This window comes from Neomonachus schauinslandi, chromosome 3 (assembly GCF_002201575.2).
Source record: "Neomonachus schauinslandi chromosome 3, ASM220157v2, whole genome shotgun sequence".
Classification (NCBI taxonomy): Eukaryota; Metazoa; Chordata; class Mammalia; order Carnivora; family Phocidae; genus Neomonachus; species Neomonachus schauinslandi.
Genome location: NC_058405.1, coordinates 189,762,063 through 189,783,896, shown reverse-complemented (window position 1 = coordinate 189,783,896; position 21,834 = coordinate 189,762,063). Strand labels below are relative to the sequence as shown.

Here is a 21,834-nt window from a genome sequence, read left to right as displayed (position 1 = left end):
CTGATGACTGCAGCCCAAGCAACATCTTGACTGCAACACTGTGAGAGTTCCTAAGTGAAAACCACCCAGCTAAGCCACTCCCGAATCCTGACCTGCAAACTAGGAGATAATGAATGTTGTTTGAGCAATTGCGTTTGGGTAATTGGTTTTGTATTAGTAGTTAACTAATACAGTATGTTTGCCTTTTAATTTTATAATATCCTTATTTTATTACTTTAAATTTAATACTATTTTTCATTTCAAAAAATCAAGAGCTTAAAAATTTTAAGTAATATTTAAATATAAAAGATATACTTGATTTACCTCTTGTTGCTTCTTTCATTCCTAACTGGAAGCAGAATTTTTCAAGACAGATGAAGTCATTTCCACAATAGTATTAATAGATAAGCCATTCAGAAAACCTTTATGATTTATTCTTACTTCCTGAAGAGCATCTATAATACGGTCTCTATGCAAAAGGAAAACACACGTAAGCACCTGTCTTTCCAAAGTAACACATTCTAAATATGGATAAGTTATCACACTGAACTATATTTTTACATAAAAATATTAAAACCACTTTAAATAGAATTGTAGTCATTACCTGTGAACTTCTGGATGTAGTTCAGCCAGTCTCTTTATGATTTTGGTAAAGCTACGCAGATTCAATGTATTTGGAGGTATGAATTGAGTAGGTGTATCAGGTAATAACTTAGTAGATTCAATCTGTTTACAATTCTTCTTGACACCCTAAATAAGCATTTTAAAGTTTTCTTAAAATCAGTGACTATTACATAGACACTTTAGCTTATTTAATTAAAATTTAAAATTACAAATGGTAAAATAAAAATTCCTAAGAAATTTACTTTGATTTGGGATTATTTATACCAAGTAGATTTACTTGAGCCATGTTCGGAGCCATGTATTAAAAAAAAGTCACACATGTTTTCTAATAGTGACAAAATACTTGAAGTTAGTACATCAGCCTTTCTCAACTGGGATTCCTCATCTGAACCACAGAATACAGATGTTAACTATTTTCTCAATTTCCCCAAAGATAAGACATAATTAGTTCCATTCTCAGAGCAGGAGAAAGTTTAATTCACTACATACAGTGGATATCTTAGGCTTATGGCATGGAGGCTTAGTTCTCTTACCTAACCTGACAGAGAAAGGCTGCTTTACATAGTTAATTATAAATATTACATTTACTAAATATGTAATCATCACAGACTATATGTCCAGAATTGGACCACATACTATGGAAGGAAAACTAGTCATATAAATAAGAAACTCCTCCACCTATGAATCTTACAATCCAATCGAACAGACAAAATTAAAATGATTAATTAGTATTAACCATGCAAGTAGGCTATAAATTGTATGAAACCACTACATATCCCATAAAAATTCAAACTAAATGAAGAGCTGAGACTTTAAAGTCTAGATGAAAAGACAGGGCAAAATACATAAAATATTATATCTATCCCATCAGAACATTACCTATTTTACTTGTTTATTGCCTTGCTTCACTAGATTTAAGTTAAACAAGAACACATATTTTTTGGTCTGTTTTGTTCTTTGCTGCTTTCCCAGTGCCTAGAATATTTATGTATATAGTTGGTATGTAATAACTGCTGAATAAATAAAAATTTGGGATACAATAGTTTAAGTGATAGTTTAAACCACAGAAAGGATGAGATTTCCAAGAAAGAGCCAAATTACTGCTCAACAACAGTAACAGCTACTATTGACTGAGTGCATTTTCTGTGCCCGGCACTGTTCTAAGGACTTTTCTGTATGAAATTCATTTAAACCTCACAACATTTGTGAAGCAGGAACCATTATTCCCATTTTAAGATAAGGAAGCTCAGACATGGAGATTAGGTAACTTGCCCAGTCACATAAGTAGGTAGCGGAGCCAGGTTCTGCCGCTCATGGTAGACAATAAATATTTTCTAAATAAATGAATGTAATGAATAAATGTTGAGAAGCTGAGAAAAGAAAGGTGATAATACCTCATGTGTTAAATAAAAATCAACTCAAAATCTTTGTGACCATGGGTTTTGCAAAGATTTCTTAGATATAGCACTAAAAGCACAAGTTAAAAAAGAAAAAAACTGATAAACTGTATTTCATCAAAATTAAAAACTCCTTTAAGACAGTATTAAAAGAAGGAAAAGACTAAGTACAGGTTAGAAAAAGTATTCCCAAGTCATATATATATCTTATAAAAGGTTTGTATTCAGAACATAAAAAACCTCTCAAAACTCAATAATAAGATAAACAACAATTCATCAATCAAGGGACACTTGGGTGGTTGTCATAATTTGGCTATTGTAAATAATGCTGCCATAAAAATCAGGGTCCATGTATCCCTTTGAATTAGTGTTTTTGTATTCTTTGGGTAAATACCCAGTAGTACGATTGCTGAATTGCAGGGTAGTTCTGTTTTTAACTTTTTGAGGACCCTCCATACTGTTTTCCAAAGTGGCTGCACCAGCTTGCATTCCCACCAACAGTGCACGAGGGTTCCCCTTTTGCCACATCCTCGCCAACATCTGTTGTTTCTTGTGTTGTTGATTTTAGCCATTCTGACTTGTGTGAGGTGGTATCTCATCATGGTTGTGATTTGCATTTCTGTGATGATAAACAATATTAGGCATCTCTTCATGTGTCTGTTGGCTATCTGTATGTCTTCTTTGGAAAAATGTCTATTCATGTCTTCTGCTCATTTTTTAATGAGATTACTCATTTTTTGGGATTGATGAATGGAAAAAGAAGATGTGGTATACATATACAATGGAATATTACTCAGCCATAAAAAAGAATGGAATCTTGCTATTTGCAATGACATGAATAGAGTGTATTATGCTAAGTGAAATAAGATGGTCAGAGAAAGACACTAATACCATATGACTTCACTCATATGTGGAATTTAAGAAAAAAAAAAAACAAATGAGCAAAGGGGGAAAAAGAGAAAGAGACAAACTAAGAAATAGACTCAGCTATAGAGAACAAAATGATGGCTACCAGAAAGGAGGTGGGTGGTGGGATGGGTTAAAGAGGGGATAGGGATTAAGGAATACATTTGTTGTGAGGAGCACCAGTAGATTTAAGAAGTGTTGAATTACCATATTGTACCCCTGAAACTAATATACTGTATGTTACCTAACTGGAATTTAAAATGAAAACCTTAAAAAAGTAAACAACCCAATAAAAGTGGCCAAAATATAAACCGGAATGAAATGCTATATACACAGCAATATGGATCAGTCTCAAATGCATTAAGCTAAGATGTCAGGCTAATAATGTTACAAAATATTCATTTCTATGACATTCTGGAAAAGGTAAAATCATAAGAACAGGAAATAGCAGAGTATAAGACAATGTTCTGGAATGAAGGAACTGTTCTGTATCTTGATTGTGGTGGTGGTTACACATCCATGTGCCTAAACTTGAAAATACCAAAAGCAGTGAATTTTACTCTATGTAAATTTTTTTAAAAAATCTGTGGAACTCCTATAGGACCCCAGGCACGTTGCTGAACAGCAGAGAGATGAGAGTAAAAGGGGCAACCTCATCATTTTCCATGTAAGTGTTTAAAACCCTGATGAGGTAAAATTGAGGGCATGTATATAATAAAATGACTATATTTTATGGTTTTAATAATTATGAGCCAAGATTAACTGTGAGAAAGGATGATGAGAGAGTAATTAACTACTTACACAGGAATACTATCCAAGAATAGGTACAAAAAAGACTGCAAAGCACTGGCAAAGAGTCTAGTTAAAGATAAAGAGAAATAATCTATAGCCAGATCTACAAAGATCCACATCCCCCACTCCTCCAAGAGCAACTGGAGTTGTACAAAAAACAGGTTAGGGTGGATCCAAGGTTAAAAAGGATACAGATTAACATTCTCATTTCCACTTCAAGCTCCCTGATTCTGGAGTTACTTGTTCTACAAAGCTACTTACTGCAGTATGTCCTATACAAAGACCACTGAAGAGATCCATCAAGAAAACTAACCTTCTGGTCAAAAGGAAAAAACTCACTGTCTTGCTCAGATCCCAGCTGCCTTGGCCTAGTTCTGGGCAATCTTGAAATAGAGGAGAATGAGCTAATTTCTTTGTTGGTGCTTCTCTCCAAATTATTCCAAGTAACTTTATTTCCATTTTTGTAGGAAAGTGGTGATGTATATTCTCCAGGAGTTTTAACAAGCCGCACATTTACTGATTTTCCATTTATTTCTATCCCATTCATTTCTTTCACGGCCATCTTTGCATCAATGTTTTTTTTAAAAGCAAGGGATGCATATCTAACATATAAAAAGCAGAAAACCAAAAGGTTGTTAATGACTAAATTGCCTCAAACTTCACATTGTAACTACTGGATACATACATATCTTTTACAAGAATAGCTGCCCTTAAAAATAAAAGTTAATATACTTACCTTGGGATTAGGAAGAATATTCATTTAGAATAACTAAATAAAAAGAAATTAGGGGAGCCTGGTGGCTCAGTTGGTTAAGCATCTGATTTTGGCTCAGGTCATGATCTCAGGGTCCTGGGATCGAGCCCTGCATGGGGTTCCCTGCTCAGTGAGGAGCCTGCTTCTCCTTCTCCCTCTGCCCCCCCCACCCCACTCCTGTTCTCTCTAAAATAAATTTAAAAATCCTAAAAAAAGGCAAATTAGGGGTGCCTGGGTGGCTCAGTGGGTGAAGCGTCTGCCTTTGGCTCAGGTCATGATCCCAGGGTTCTGGGATCAAGACCCATGTTGCATCGGGCTCCTTATTCAGTGGGGGGCCTGCTTCGCCCTCTCTCTGCTGCTCCCCTTGCTTGTACTCTCTCCATCAAATAAATAAATACAATCTTTAAAAAAGAAACAAAGATGGGAAGTAAAAGACAGCATTTCTTATGAGTTCTCTATTAATTTTATATTAAAATTTAATGTACAACATTTGCAAAGTTGCTCTATGACAGAGTAACACAGATTAGTAATCTTAGGACAATTGGTTATCTATTCTAAAAAAATTAAAATTAATCTCTATACACAAAACATAACCTCAAGGTGGATCAAAGTCTTAAATGTAAAAGGCTAATTTTAAAAACATTTGGCAGAGTATGTAAGATAATGTCCATAGGACCTTGTCGTAGAAAAATAAGAGGACCAAAAAAGAAGTTGGAAAATCTAACCAGAATTTTAACCATCTGATTGAGAAAGTTAGGCAAGAGTTATCCTTCTGAAATCACCAGCCCTAGATGTGTCAATGGAAGGACATACACCAAATCTGAAAAGGAGTTGTTTTCAAAAGACAGAACTATGGCTATATTGTTGTAAGTTCCTCTGTTTTTCTTTTAAAATGTGTTTTCTAAATTTCCACACAGAATGTATAATACTTCAAGTAATAAAAAAACAAAATTTTTTAAAAAAAGGATTACAAATACTAAAAGAATATTTCACATCAAATAATACTTCCAGGATCACAAAACTACTTTAATGTAGTGGAATGTATTAACAACACATCAATAGGTCAAATTTAAAAAGCCCATGATCTTAAGTGACTCCATTTAAACAACTTTTTTTTTTTTTTTTTTGAGAGAGAGCTCAAGGTGGGGGGAAAGGGGCAGAGGGATAGAGAGAATCTTAAGCAGGCTCCATGTCCAGTGCAGAGCCTGACACAGGCTTGATCTCACAACCCTGAGATCATGACCTGAGACAAAATCAAGAGTTGGATGCCCAACCAACCGAGCCACCCAAGCACCCGTATTGGATCCTTTCTTAATTGATAAAGACTTTTACATCTGAAATAAACAGCTATCCTCATTAGTGATAAAATAATTAAGGCATTTCCATTAAGCTACCACCATTTTATTTTTTTTATAAAGATATTATTTATTTATTTATTTGACAGAGAGATAGAGAGCACAAGTAGGCAGAGTGGCAGACAGAGGGAAAGGGAGAAGCAGGCTCTCTGCTGAACAGGGAGCCCAATGCGGGGCTCAATCCCAGGACCCTGGGATCATGATCTGAGCCGAAGGTAGCTGCTTAACCGACTGAGCCACCCAGGCGCCCCAAGCTATCACCATTTTATTTGATAATTTTGAATATTCCTACAATGTCACAAAACAGAAAGTAGCATGATAAATATTGGAAATGACTGTATATACATGATAAACATAAAAGCATCAACTAAGGGCGCCTGGGTGGCTCAGTTGGTTAAACGACTGCCTTCAGCTCAGGTCATGATCCCAGGGTCCTGGGATGGAGTCCCACATCGGGCTCCCGGCTCAGCGGGGAGCCTGCTTCTCCCTCTGACCCTCTCCCCTCTCATGCTATTTCTCTCCTGCTCACTCTCTAATAAATAAATAAATAATCTTAAAAAAAAAAAAGCATCAACTGAAAGGTAACTAAAATTAAAAATAATAAAACTAAGTACAATTTTCTGCGTGCCTATTATATGCTAGGCTATATTCCTATTGCTTTACTTATTAATAATTGTCTCATAGCAATGCGATGAAGGTATTATTATTATCCCATTTACAGATGAAGCGCCTGAGGTATGGAAAGGTTAAATAACTTGCCCAAATTTATTCAGCAAGCTACTGATGCAACTGGGAACAGAACCCAAGACATAAGCCATCTAGCTATAGAGCCCATTCTCTTAACTAAGGCACTCTACTGCCCCTATGAAATGGTAATGAAATAGGATTAAGTGCACAAAAATCAATAAGCCATTAATGGCAAATTAAAAAGTATAATGGAAGATTTGATTAGGAACAGCACCATTAGTGATGTATCCCTCTGGCTGGGAAAGCTCTGCGGAAATGGCCCTTGACTTTACTGCCACTTCGGTTGGTGTCCACCACACAACCCCTGGCACACAGCACACACCCAGTAGATGCACCTTACTGAATCTGGGAAACCTACCTATAATTAGTAGAAGAATCATAAATTGAAATTTCAGAAACTTGGTATTTCTGGAAATGAGACCTTAAATCAGCCTGAAAGAAAAATAAAAGTTCGTGAAAGGTAGAAAAAATAAAAAATAATCAAAATATGAACAATTAATAGATTTTATGAAACTCAGAAAATAAGTCCTGGCATACCTCAGATACTGAAGGGCAGAGACCACCAACATGTATCAAATAACCTTTATCTTTTCGTAAAGGTTCAATATTCTTCATTTCTGCTTGTAGAGAAACATAATATGTGACTATTATTTTGATATTTTAAAAGAAATGTGAAAAAATTTTTTATTATCATAAAGCTTATTACAGAGTTATTACCGAATATCAGCACTAGTCTGAAGACCAAGAGCCTAGAGCACAGTTTTAAGATTTTAGGGCCTTAATCATATCATCTTCAGAGATTGGATTGTAGCTCAAAAATGGGTCAATAACATCTCCTCAGGATAATCAATTACATTACAATTAAGAAAGGTGTCTTTCATTTGTCTTTGGTTCAAAGACGTGCTATCTAGGAAGCTGGATGTGCAGAGGACCCTAACTGCCCCCATGTTAATCGTGGCTAGGGCTTATGTATATTCCTGTGTTCGGGAAACACCACACCAACAAAACCTTGAAATCAGAAAAATATCAATAGCAGGTATATAGCCTGTTAATGGTAATGGCACAACAGAAAAAAGGGCGGGGTACAAACAACTTGATTTACATAGCACTTTTTGGGAACCACAAATAGTAGGATTACAGATACAGTTTTTTTCCATTCTCAGAATGCATTTTCATGGTCTCCATTTTGAAGAGAACTTGCTCTGAAATCAAGAAGGATTCACTGAATTGAGATTCTTTCAGTTTACTGTCAAAACCAATACCAGGCACATAGGTAGTACACAATAAATATCTGGTGCATGAGTTCTCAGAGTAGTTTTAATTTATTTGTTTTATAGTTTTATATAATAATGGAATGGTTGTAAGTTTTAGTTTTTTCACTCAATAATAATAGCCCCACCCCTCCTGAGTGCCCCTCACACTGCAGGCAGGACACCCAGCACTTCACCCCACGAATCGAGTTCAGTGGTGGTGCTGCAAAGCAGGCAGACTCCGTCATCTCTAGGCAATAATAACCCAACCTTCTTCATTAACTTGCTTCCTTTAGCTTGCTTAATCTCTTTGGTTTATAATGTACCGTCATAGAGAAGACAGTGAAACTGTTTGTCTGTATACTTCTACACTGGGGTGTGGAGGGAGCAAGAAGCTACAGCGAATAGGCACTAGAAGACATACGTTCGACTCATCCCCTTTACCTTGCACTAGGTTCAATACAACAGGACTACTAACTACCCCATGGGCAGAACACTGTATGTGGCACTGGAGACAGGTAGTGAACAAACTATAAAAAAAAATCCAACCTCACTTAGCTAATATGTGATGTGGGAAGGCAGTCCATAGATCAAGTAAGGTAAGTACACAGTATGTGCTAAGTGATATGGACAAAAATAATGGAAGGAAAAAAAGTAGTTACGATAAAGCTAGATGATAAAATGTCATTTATTTTAAACTGTATATGTGTATGAAATACAGGCATAAAAATGCATAAATGAATGGTAATAGTGGTTACTGCAGACTGGAGAACCTTCAGGTAATTTAAATTTTCTTATATTTTGTTTAAAAATCTTTTTTTAAAAAGATTTTATTTATTTGACACAGAGAGAGAGAGAGAGAGAGCGCGCACAAGCAGGGGGAGAGGCAGAGGGAGAAGCAGGCTCTCTGCTGAGCAGGGAGCCTGATGTGGGACTCGATCCCAGGACTCCAGGATCATGACCTGAGCTGAAGGCAGATACTTCACTGAAAGAGCCACCAGATGTCCCTGTTTAAAAATTTTAATAAGCATTATTTATGCAAGCAAAAAAGCCCAATAAAACCATTGCTATTATATCAAATAAAAATCCATGGAAGCATACAGAAATAAAATAAAGGAAGGTAGCATATATTTAGAAATGATAGAAGGGCAATGATCACAGATACTAGAGGAAATTCCAACTATTATAAGCAATTAAAGACTATGAAAGGTGAAAACTTTAATAATTTGATATTTCAGGAAAGTAAGGGAAAGAGGACTATTTGGATCCCTCATGCCAATTTGACAGATCTGCTGAGGGTTCAGAGGAAGAGAGTGTCCAGGAGGATCACTGGTGTTGGCCCAGAATGGCAGGAAGGACTCAGACCTCTACTGCTAACTAAATCTGGGATTTAAGCTTTTAGTAGTTTTCTGAAAGAAATGAACATTTTAAACTGATTTACTCTCTAGAAATACTGACCTCTAAATGTCCAATTTCTCATTTTTTATAATTATAAAGGAAAGCCACAAACAATAAAATATTAAAACAGTTTAGTTCTCAGAAAAACACAGAAGATGGTTACAAAACGAGCTAGAGTAGGATTTCTTAGTAAATTGTTAAGAACCAACCTTGTGGAAACTTTGGATCCCCTTTGTCTTTTTCTATTTGATTTTCTTGTATTCCTGACAAGTCAACTCCTGTCAGGTTTTCTTTAGCATCAAACCAGTCTTCACTTATTTCTCGATAATTTTTGCAGTCTGAGAAATTGAACAGAAGTAGCTATGAATTACGTATAATGTTAAACTCTGAGAAATTATCTAAAAAGCTTCTCAGAATAAATCAGCATGAGGACAATTACTAGTTTTATGTAAAAATAAATATCAGCAAAATATAAACTAAGCATAAAGATTCTTTGAGAAAAGTTTTTTTGCTAGCCCCTGAATAAAAAATACTATTCTGAGTGATCTGCTTCCCAGTTTTCTTTTAACTAACACTGATTCCTAGCTTATTAAAAGCCTTACTTTTCTGATTTTTAAATTATCCTTTATTGAAGAAGAGACATTTTTATACACAGAATAATAGTAAACATCTTTAAAAAGGGATTAACCAGGTTCATTAAAAATTGAATTAATGATCTTTCCGGAATGATTATCTCTTCTCACAGAGGACAAAAATAAAACAGTACAATTTACATAGATACAAACTGGACAGAAGAAAGAATTTTCAGATTGGAAAACATGAACCAGAAGAAAGAATCTGTATTATTATTTGACATTATCAAATATATTAAGTAACCTTACAGATGTTACATAGATGTAATAAGAACATACTTAATGTTCATAATCAGAATGATGCCATTCAGTCAATTAAAAATATTGATTTTGATTTAATGAATGGGCACTAGGAGTATTTCAAACTTTGCTACTTGTTTTTGGGCAATGACACAGGACTACATCTGTACACTGACCTTTGTCATCGAGTTTCAGCTGACTTAAGTCTACATCTACGTCACCATTTTTTAAACCATCTTCCTTGGGTAGTGCATCCTGTTTAGGATGACTACTGTCAGAGAGTAAGGACATCTGAGGATTAAAATAATAAAAACAACAATAAATACGGACTAATCGTTACTGCACTGTTATTATGTGGCAGGCACTCTTCACTAACATCGTTCAGTCCTCATGACAATGAAGGCAATGAAAGCAAAATCATTTTCTATAGGTGAGCAAACTGAAAGTAAGTAACTTGCTGCTTTATGTTGGTCACACTTAACAAGAAAAAGGATATGAACTCAGCCTGTGTATAGTGACTGCCAACACTACCATTATTTAGCAAAGTGTGGCACACATACACACAAGGAGTACTTGAGATGATTTTCAGAAGTGTTCTATTTTCCACATTAACAATTAACAGTAATACATTTAATGTAATGTGTGCTTATATATACCTTTTATTTACAAAAAGTAGCATTTCTTTCCCATATTTAATAGTTACTTTTTACACATAAATTTATTTAGAAAGGAGAATCATTTAAGGGCGCCTGGATGGCTCAATCAGGTGAGCGTCTGACTCCTGATTTCGGCTCAGTCATGATCTCAGGGTCATGGGATGCGGAACCCCATGTCGGGCTCCACGCTCAGCAGGGAGTCTGCTTGAGATTCTCTTTCTCCCTCTCCCCCTCCCCATCCTCCGCTCATGTGCGCTCTCTCTAAAATAGATGAATAATCTTAAAAAAAAAAAAAGAAATCATTTAAAAATACAAAGCAAGTAAGATTATAGGTAATACATGGCTATGGGAAAATGTGAAGATGGTACATGAGTAGCTGAAATTTAGCAACACTACCCTCCACTGTACTGGTTTTCACACATAACCTGTTAATTTAATGAGACAGGTATTAAAATTTCATCCTAACTTATAATAGGTATTGTCTTATAGCCCAAACTAAGATTATATAAAAATTGTTGTATCTGTATCTTGTATTTTTAAAAATAATTTATTGTGGGGCGCCTGGGTGGCTCAGTCGTTAAGCGTCTGCCTTCGGCTCAGGTCATGATCCCAGGGTCCTGGGATCGAGCCCCGCATCGGGCTCCCTGCTCAGCGGGAAGCCTGCTTCTCCCTCTGCCACTCCCCCTGCTTGTGTTCCCTCTCTTTTTTTTTTTTTTTTTTTAATTTTAATTTTTTAAAGATTTTATTTATTTATTTGACAGAGAGAGACACAGCGAGAGAGGGAACACAAGCAGGGGGAGTGGGAGAGGGAGAAGCAGGCTTCCCGCTGAGCAGGGAGCCCGATGTGGGGCTCGATCCCAGGACCCTGGGATCATGACCTGAGCCGAAGGCAGACGCTTAACGACGGAGCCACCCAGGCGCCCCTTGTGTTCCCTCTCTTGCTGTGTCTCTCTCTGTCAAATAAATAAATAAAATCTTAAAAAAAAAAAAAGAATTTATTGTTCTCCCCAAATAAGTTTATATCATTGTTACCATTACAATGATGAAAAAAAAAATCCTCCAGAACATTACATACCATTAAATGAATGTGTTTTAGCAAATTATATAAGAAATGTGAGGATATAAAAATCTGGTTTTAGATGTTAAAACGGAGATTTTTTTTAATCAAGTAGAACAATGGAATACATAATTTGCTAAGGTAATTTACTTTTAATCATTTGTTAATAGGAAAGTATATAACTCAATAAACTATTTTACTTTTGGCTCCGTAATGCATCTTATTATTTAAGACTACCCAAATAGTATAACCTCAGGGTGAAGACCAAAATCCGAAAACAGCAACAAAGTTCAGCTTTCCTACGGCACTGCCTCACTTCACAAGGAATAGAGCCTGTGTTTCTATCCCGCTTCACACTCTGCAGAGTGCCCTTACACAGACTGTTACCGGACACACAATTCCTTAGGGGACAAGAGAGATCAAGAACACCTGTGAAAGGCATTTAAAAACTCATTTTGTCATTTCAATAAAAAAGGAATTAAGCTTTTGCTTTGTCTAAAATGAATGAGGTATTACTTTACCTCATGAGATGCAGATAACATTCTACTAGTTCTAAGCACACTGCATCAGCATGTTGGTGGCCACCAGTCAGGGTTGCCTTAGACAGTTCAGGATCCTAACTACTGTCATGATGAGTCATTAACGTCACTGCCTTCCATCCTCAGCCGTCTCCTGGTTTGTTACTGAACAGACACCACTGACATCTATTTGATCAGGACATTATGTTCCTTCTAATCAGTTCTACCCCTCAGGTAGTAGTACACAAAGCCAGCTGAGTGAAAAAAAAAGGTGAGAATGGGGCGCCTGGGTGGCTCAGTTGGTTAGGCGACTGCCTTCGGCTCAGGTCATGATCCTGGAGTCCCGGGATCGAGTCCCGCATCGGGCTCCCTGCTCGGCAGGGAGTCTGCTTCTCCCTCTGACCCTCCCCCCTCTCATGTGCTCTCTGTCTCTCTCTCTCTCTCATTCTCTCTCTCAAATAAATAAATAAATAAAATCTTTAAAAAAAAAGAAAAAAAGGTGAGAGCTTCTGAAAGCCATAAAATCACAGATTTACACCAACGAACTAGTTTTTAAAAGTCTCACTTGAGAGAGTGTCTTTTTTAGGCTTGAAGAGACGTCGACATCACGTGTACTTTGATTATCTACTTCAGGATCTGCTTCTGAAAAGCTAAACAGACAAACATTTCATTAAATAGCTTATCAATGTTCTGAAAAAGGACCAACAGAAAACTTAAAGTTAACCGACTTTAGCAATTTTTAAGATCTAATGCATTCTACATTAGATGAAACCATAACTTACACATGTGATTCTTCTTTCATTAGCTGGAAAGAGAGAAAAGGGAAGAAAAGTCTTTTAGTTTAAAATGTAGGCAGAGTAAAATTTTAGAGAGTAAAATTTAAATCAGTATAGATTTGTGTTGAATAAATAAAGTAACTCTGTAAAATTTTAGAGAGTAAAATTTTAATTATAAAACATACATACATACCGTGGAAGCAAACGTAGAGAAGGTCGATAATAATTTTGATTCCACGGACAGCGGGGGCATATCTTCCAGAGGCATGCCCTTGTTTATTTTTTCTTTCAAGCTCTCATATCTAACCTTTAAGTCTCCCAAAACAGACAGTAGTGATGATCCTAATTCCTTCTTAGTAGAATTACTTGATAAATTTCTGTTCAAAAGTCAAATTTACAAAACTCCTTAGGCACAAGTCATCCATTTAACACTATTATATTATATGCTGAGTTCCAACTCTACCAGATCTTTACAGACTTTTTCTTTTAAATATCTAGTAAAAGAAAACCAAAGAAGATGTTTTTCTAGGGGTAGCAGAAGCAGCCCTCAGTATATAAGCTAGAGAGAAGGTGGCAGGATGTCATGCAAAACTGTGCTACTGACTTCAGCCATACTTGGGACTTTATAAACATCCAATCTATCGTTTCACTGGATTCGCCATCCTGACATACCCTGCTGCCTCCCCATGAAGTTAAAATGTATGACTTTTTAAAGTCCATTACCCCTAGGCCAGCTAACAAACCCAGTTACAATCTACCCCTCACTTTGCCTTTCAAAAATAAAAATTAAAGAAATTTTCTGGTATAAATTTAAAGCGTGTAATGACTTTCTAAGAAGATACAGATTTAAAATTAACAATCACCTATTTAACCCTGCCCTGTTTTCCACTATGAGTTTGTAAATATCAGTGCAGTGGCGGTGACACATCTGATAGTGAACATTTAAAAGGTGCAACTCTGCTTTGATGGCTCTCTGCATGATTTCCTGACAGCACTTTGATGGCAAACTCTTCGCCGGCTCCTCAGAAAGCTGACATTCCCTTTAAAATAAAAGACTGGATTAGGCAAGATTCCAAATATTTTCCCCTGTTAATGACATGCCTCTCAAAGAGATTTTAAATTTCTTAAAATTTTCTGTCCAGTTTAAATCAATTTCTACTAAGATGGAAAGGCTGTAGGAAACATTACATCCTCAGAAGATAAGGATGGCAAGTCAAAGTAAATATATTCTTTCTGGAAGTCAAGGAAGTAAAAAAGTTTCCAATTTATACTTTCTTTTACCAAAAAAGGATTCTGAAGGACAGAATCAACTTTATTTATCCATAATCAATAGATTTTCAACCTAAATCAAGCTTTGGCCAACGTTTTTTAAAGTTATAAGCATTCTGGATGGAAATGGTTCTTAAATGTATTATCTCTCTCTCTCTTTTAAAAGATTTTATTTATTTATTTATTTGAGGGAGAGCGAGCAAGCACCAGATTAAACTCATTAGGAGAATGAAGAATGAGTGAAGGAGAAAAAGTAAATGAACTCAGAGCATGAAAACGAATTTGGCTTCTCAGAGACCTGCCCTTTCCTCTCTGAACCCCCACCCCAGGTTCTCCACAGATGCAGAGTAAATTACACAATGAATTAAAATCAAGATTAAAATACTCCAGTGAAAGCAGCTATTTACTACTTCAAATATGTGAAGTTTTCCATAGGTGCTATTTTGTTTTGGTCTAGAGAGGGATCAAATGAAGGAAAATGGAATAATTAAATCAGTATAGATTTGTGTTGAATAAATAAAGATAAGATGCCATGAGTTTCTGAAGGAATTATTGAGATAGAATCTTAATAAGTGAGAAGCTTTAAAGTTATACATTATCCTAATATTTATTTATTTGAAGGCAAATGGCTGAAATAGATGATCTCTTAAAGTCCCTTTTAGCTATTATCCCATATGGTTAGACACCCTACAAAAAAAGCAAATTACTGTTTTGATTTTTTTCCCCATGTATATCTGCAGGTTTATACATCTGATTTACCTTTCAGGATGTTTCTTTAAGTCTGTGATAGCAGATGTTTTTCTTAATTCCAGGGGATCCTGGAAAACACGGTTTAAAATAAAATTAGAAATAGATCACAAACAACATATGTTGTATCTGGAGTTCCAAACTGGTAAGATGTAAAATTCCAATTTCTAATTGACTTGGTGGCAACAGCTGCCACCAAAGAAGGATAGAGTTTGGCAGCAATCTATTCACCTTTCTCCTCATTCAGCATTTCCTCACAAAAGCCTTAGGGACCCCTGTTATAATTCAACAAACCATTTATTTCATCATACACAGCCTCTATATAAGGTCAAATAAAATTTTATTATTAATCATATTGGCTTTACCTTATTTAGGAAATTTCCATTAGGTTTTGAACTGTCAACTGAGAGAGATTTTCCCAATGATCCTTCTGTCGCAGCCCCTGGTGCATCATCATCATCCTGAATGCATGACCAATCTGTATTACAAGCCACGCTTCTCTGTTTCTCACTGGGCCATTCACCAGGCCGTTTTTTGTTCATCATTGTTATCTCTGTATTGCTTGAAGTAGATGCTACAGAAGATCTTGCACTTGTTGCCCTGCTGGTTGTGAAACAAGCCCTAAAATCAGTGCTAACGTCCACTGTCTGATTAACTGTGACTGTCCCGTTTGCTGCATCTGTCACTAATTTGGGACGTGTTCTTTCTATATTGTGAAAGCAAGTTTTACTTGTCGTACTGCCATCAGCAACCTTCAGGGAGGTATCTTCTACTGCCTGACTGTCTTTGACTGCAATCCTCGGGAGAGTAACAGAAAAATCTAAGGCCGGATTCGGAGTATTTTGTAGGCTTTTATAATGTGAATATCCACAGGCAGAAATTACTGAATCATCAAAAATAGAGGTCCAGGATGTTTGACAATCTTTACAGGGTTGGAGTAACATCTGTAAAGATTTGTCTTGTTGTGATGTGCTAGGATTTTCAAGGTGGTGCGACTTTTTGTTCTCAACGATCGCATTCCCACAAAAATCTTTACTTTCAATTATTTGACATTTCATTTTGCCAGTATACATTTTAGTTTTTAATGCTTTCTGAGGGATCAAGAAACCACTCTTAGACTGAGATTCCTGGTTCTCAAGCGGACTACTCCCTAGTACAATTTCATCAAAGACTGTGTGGTACATTAAACTCATCTCTTGTTCCTTACACATTTCATGCTTTGGTTCATGATATTCTCTTAACACAAGAGAATTCTGAAACTTGGAGACATGAGGTGCATCTTCTTGTCCATAAACATCAATTGAATCTAAAGAGATGCTACAATTACTTTCCAATTTAACATGATTACCTTCTAGATTGCTAGCACATTCAACTTCATAACCTGAATTTCTCAATCTAACAACTTCCAGATTAGGTATGTTCAATGTTTTCATTTGGTCAAAAGATAAATGGGTACTTATGTATTCTTGCTCTTCTGCACTATGATATTCCTGCTGTGAATCTTCATCTATATCATGCTTTTGTGCATCTTCAGCAGTTTCTTTATAATCATCATCTGAAACCTTATAGGTTCTTTCCAAGCCAATAATTTTATTACCTTGATATTCCAAAATATCAAAAAATACCCCTTCTCTTTTCTGCATTTCAGAATCTATTTCTGAATTTAAACGAATGAGACTTTCATTCTTTAGTTTTGACTCTGAATAACGTATAGAGTATGTTTCATTCAAGAAAGCACAGTCAATGCTGTCCTCAAACTCGCTAGACTGAGAGAGCATGCTCTCCCTGTTAGGATCTGGACTCCCGGTACAAGATAGCTCCAATAAATCCATTCGGTCAGTACTGCTGACTTCTTTGTCATTAGCTCTTTGTTCTAGTGCCAAGGAATCCCAGTCATCATCAAGAAAAGCCAATTTGGCTTTGTTACAACCATTGGAAGATAATAACAAATCTTCTTTCTTAGGATTAGAAGGCGCATCTGATTTAAAAAAAAGAAGAAAATGTTGGCATCATTAACAATACAGAAGCTAAACACCAGAAAAACCTTAGATATGATCTGATCAAAGCTCTTCCCAATATAGGAATAATTTTTACATTACCCATGACAAATAACCCTTATGGTTGCTGCTCTGCACTAAATTTTATTCCCCTCGAAACTCATATGTCTGTCGAAGCCTTAACTCCCAGTGTGACAACTGGAGTTGGAGCCTTTGGGAGGTAATCAGGGCTAGATAAGGTCACGAGGATGGGGCCTTCAGGATGGGATAAGTGCCTCAAGATGGGATAAATGCTAGAGAGCTTGCTCTTTCTTTCCACCATGTGAAGACACTGTAAGAAGGTAGCCATCCACAAGCCAGGAAGAGAGCCCTTACCAGAACCTGACCACACTGGCACCCTAATTTGGACTTCTAGCCTCCAGAACTGTGAAAAAATAAATATATGTTGTTTAAACCACCCAGTCTATGGTATTTTGTTATGGTAGCCCCAGCTGACTGAGATAATAGCCAAGATTCGTCTTGAATTCTTTCAATGGCAAGGTGTTTACTATTTATAAGGCAGCCACTCTATAATCTTTGGGTGCCTCCTAACGACAGCCTCAGGCGTTGCAGAAACAAAGGGAAGAAGACATTGGCACTGCACCCAAACACTTTCGGCTTTCCTAAGGGTCACAGATAAGAAAAGGACACTTACATGTAATACAGTGACAGAGTTGTGTTAACGAGCAGGAAAATGCTTGAGAAGAAAGAAGTAAACTTCAGAGGAAACTTTACATTTAAAAAGTGTTTTGAAACAAAGCAGTTATTTTAGGCAAATCAAACAGCACGCACACAGAAAGTTAGCTACATGAAAGAACATGGCATTTTCAGGAAATTGTAAGCCACTTTGGAATAAAACACCTCTATGGAAATGACAGGAGCTATGAACAGAAAGAGGCCTTTTATAATGTGCTAAGAAGTATGGCTCTTATTCTAAGGCAACAGACAACTACTGAAAGCTTCTTAAAAGGGTAATCATGAGAATAGAATAAGTTTAGATGACCCTGGCAACGGTGAGAATAAAGGCTTGAAGGGGAGACTGAGGCAGAGAGACTAAGTACAGAAGAGGGATGAGAAGATGGGACTGGTATAAAAGCGCCATACTGACAAGACTTGGTGGTTGATTAGGAATGGGAGATGAGGGAGAGATAATGGCTTTGGAAATTTTTTGGATTAAGAAGATAATCAGAACCACGTTTTATATCAAGATCCAGTACACACACACACACACACACACATATGTATATAAGTGAAACAAAAATCCAACAAAACAGTAACTACTCTATGTCCAATGTATTTTGGTATTTTCTGGTGTGTTTAATTTATTTTAAAAGAGCTGATCGCAATCAGCTAAATTGATTTCATGACTACCAACTGGTTACCACCTGCTTGGACATCACTCTGAGATAATGCTAAGGTTTACAACTTGAGATTACAGTTGAATGGGAATATTTGGAGCTAAAGGGATAGAGGCACTTTATAAAGAGGAATAGAGAGAAAGCAAGGGAGGGAGGAGATAATGAGGGGTCAGTTCCAAGCAAGTGGAGTTTGAGCTCAGTGATAAAACACCCACATGTGAATATCTGACAAACTATTATAAATATGCGGTTGGAGCGAAGGCTAGAAGTGTCAGCTTCACTTTTAAATTTATCTGTTTTTCTTAGGGATTTGTATAGGAGTTAGTTATGTATTCTGGATACTAATTCTTTGTTTTTCATATTTATAATATGAGAGACTTTTTCCTAGTTTATTGCTTATCTTTTAACTTCCTATAAAATCTTATACTATATGTTTTTTAGATTAGTTAAATGGATCAGTCTTTTCTTCCCTGACTTCTGGGTTTTGTTTTTCTGGCCTTCTCTACCACAGGATTATAAAAGTATTCTTTTATATTTTATTCTAATATTTTGTGTGTGTTTGTGCTAAAACCATATATATTCATAAGCACAAAAACTTAGTCATCTTGCTTTTTATGCTCTTGTTATTTCTTATTTTCTCATCTACCATTACCACAGATAAAGAAATTTCTGATTTGGGTGAAGACAAAACATCTACAACTTGGGCAGCAGAGGCCAACCTGCCCACCCTCCACTTACCACCCTGAAGGCCTGGCTGAATAGAAACCCTCTCTTCTGGCTCACCTTTTCTTTCCTAAATCTTCCATTTACCCAAGAGGTCCTGTGAAGGCTGCCCATATTCACCAGAAATCACCTGAGTGAGTTTGCTAAATTAAAAACATGCTGAATCTTACCACCTTACTAGGAGGAAGGCTTAAAAAGTAGCAACGCTGGACAGGGAACTAACTCGCCCAATTACAGTTAGTACTTCTCTCCACCCAGAATAAAGCCAACTGGCCTGGCCCCTCACCTTTCTGGATGTTTCCTCCATTATAGTGGGAGCCTTTACCAGAAGCTATCTCCACCACTGCAGTAGCCTGCATCTCTCAAGGATGTGCACTCTAGAAGAGGGATAAATACCAAACTATTATTAGACTTGGCATTATATTTTAAAAACTATTAGAAAATCAAGAATTTAACAAAATGGCAATTATAATCAGAGATTCTAATATAAGAAGGCTGATAAAACTGGCAGAACATTTGAATAACTTTTGTAAAAGTATGAACTGACAGCTAAGTCAGATTATATTATTCAAACAGACAAGGCACATTCTTTTAAAATTTCCAAGGAACATTAAAGGATAATATATTAGGCTACCAAAAAAGTCTTAATCCAAAAAATAGAGTATTGAAGGCTACAGTGTGACCCACTGCTATCAAACCTGGATCAAAATGTTTCAAAACAAATTATAGACCTATTAAAGCCCAATGGAACAGTATATCCATATCCGTACAATGGAGTATCTTTCAGCAACAAAAGGAACAAACTGAGGCGTATAATCTCATGGAGTAATCTCAAAAACATTATGCTGAATGAAAGAAGTTGGACAAGAGATCACATACTGATGATTCCATTTAAATGCAATGTATAGGGGCGCCTGGGTGGCTCAGTTGTTAAGTATCTGCCTTCAGCTCAGGTCATGATCCCAGGGTCCTGGGATCGAGCCCCACATCGGGCTCCCTGCTCAGCGGGAAGCCTGCTTCTCTCTCTCCCACTCCCCCTGCTTGTGTTCCCTCTCTCACTGTGTCTCTCTCTGTCAAATAAATAAATAAAATTTAAAAAAAAATGCAATGTATAGAAAAAGCCAATTTATAGAGACAGAAAGTAGAATAATGGTTGCCTCAGGTAGGGGATGGGAAGAGGGTTTAACTGTAAATGGGGATAAGGGATCTTATTGGAGGGATTAAAATGTTCTAAAGCTGATTTATGGTATGATGGTTGCACCACTTGGTAAAGTTACTAAGACTGAACTGTACATTTGAAAGGAGTAAAATATACCTCAATAAAGCTGTTTTTAAAAAGCCACTGATAAGGATTCTTTGAATCCAGCTGCCACATGCGGAAGTCCAAGCTAGTCACTTATGGGAAAGTCAAGGCACCCCAATGGGTACATGAGTGACCCCAGAGGAGACCAGCAGAAGAAATGTCCAGCCAACACACATAACCATTTTGGGCCTTCTGGTTCCTAGTTATCTTCACTGTCTATACGTCTAAAAAGCTAAGGTATCGTTAAGGGAATTCTGGTGACCAGGTATTACAAAGGTTCCTGAGGAGTTTGGAAAAAAAAAACCCCAAACCTGATTTTGTTCTAATTCTCAATGAACTATTTCAATTAATGACCCTGAACAAATCATCTAAGTTCGTTTGCCCTGGGCTACAATGACAAGACATTACAGCTGACCTTTGAACACACAGGGGTTAGAGGCGCCAAGCCCCCATGTGTAACTCTGACTTCCTCAAAACTTAACAATAGCCTGCTATTGACTGGAAGCCTTACCAATAACCTAAACAGTGATGAACACATATTTTGTATTATATGTATTATATATAGTATTCTCACAATAAAATAAGCTAGAGAAAAAAACGTTAAGAATTTCATAAGGGGGGGCTGCACAACTCTTGATTTTGGCTCAGGTCATGATCTCAGGGTCATGAGATTGAGCACCGTGTTGGGCTCCATGCTGGGAATGGAGCCTGCTTACTATTCTCTCTCTCTCTCCCTCCCTCTACCCCTCTTTCCCCTTGCTCGCTCTCTCTAAAATAAAAGGGAGGGGCACCTGGGTGGCTCAGTCGATTGGCCATCTGCCTTTGGCTAGTGGTCTCAGGGTCCTGGGATTGGGCTTCGTGTCAGGCTCCCTGCTTGGCAGGGAGTCTGCTTCTCCCTCTCCCTCTGCCCCTCCCCACCGCTCGTGCTCTCACTCTCTCTCTCAAATGAATAAATAAAATCTTTCCAAAAAATTAAAAATTAAAAAAAAATTAAAAACAAAGAAATTTTGTAAGGAATATACATTTATAGTACAGCAGCACCATATTGAAAAAATCTGCATGTAAGTAGAGCCACGCAGTTCAAACCCATGTTGTTCAAGGGTCAACTGTATAAAGCAGAGAGCTTACTTCATGGAGACAGACTGTCTGGCTTTGAATCCTGACTTAGCTACTTAATAAACGGTACAAACTTCAACAACTGAAAACCAATTAATGACAATGAGAGCACAGAGTTCCAAAATATATAGGACCTGGCCAAAGTTATAACCAAAAGAAGACACAGCTTTAGATGCTTGTTATTAATTCTAACTAAATAAG

At 36.8% G+C, this 21,834-nt stretch overlaps 1 protein-coding gene across 1 annotated transcript; it reads right to left on the bottom strand.

Moving 5' to 3' along the window:
• Positions 1 to 296: 296 nt before the first annotated feature.
• Positions 297 to 19,573, bottom strand: RBM44 (RNA binding motif protein 44). The gene is made up of 14 exons (XM_021678963.1): positions 19,501 to 19,573; positions 15,463 to 17,075; positions 15,110 to 15,168; positions 13,945 to 14,121; positions 13,275 to 13,458; positions 13,088 to 13,110; positions 12,871 to 12,955; positions 10,251 to 10,365; positions 9,412 to 9,540; positions 7,092 to 7,171; positions 6,913 to 6,986; positions 4,012 to 4,300; positions 584 to 729; positions 297 to 448 (listed from the first exon to the last, which is right to left on the bottom strand). Exons 1-14 carry the CDS (start codon positions 19,571 to 19,573, stop codon positions 325 to 327), a joined length of 3,171 nt encoding a protein of 1,056 aa, XP_021534638.1. The 3' UTR covers positions 297 to 324.
• Between the last annotated feature and the right edge of the window lie 2,261 nt (positions 19,574 to 21,834).

Bases quoted from the DNA above. Each gene is read 5' to 3' on its own strand.
- RBM44 (XM_021678963.1), bottom strand. From the start codon at position 19,573: ATGCAGGCTACTGCAGTGGTGGAGATAGCTTCTGGTAAAGGCTCCCAC. The intron at 17,076-19,500 runs GTGAGGGGCCAG...TTTTTAAATCAG, and splicing joins TGGAGGAAACATCCAGAAAG to ATGCGCCTTCTAATCCTAAG. The intron at 6,987-7,091 runs GTATGCCAGGAC...TTTTTCTTTCAG, and splicing joins TCTGCCCTTCAGTATCTGAG to GCTGATTTAAGGTCTCATTT.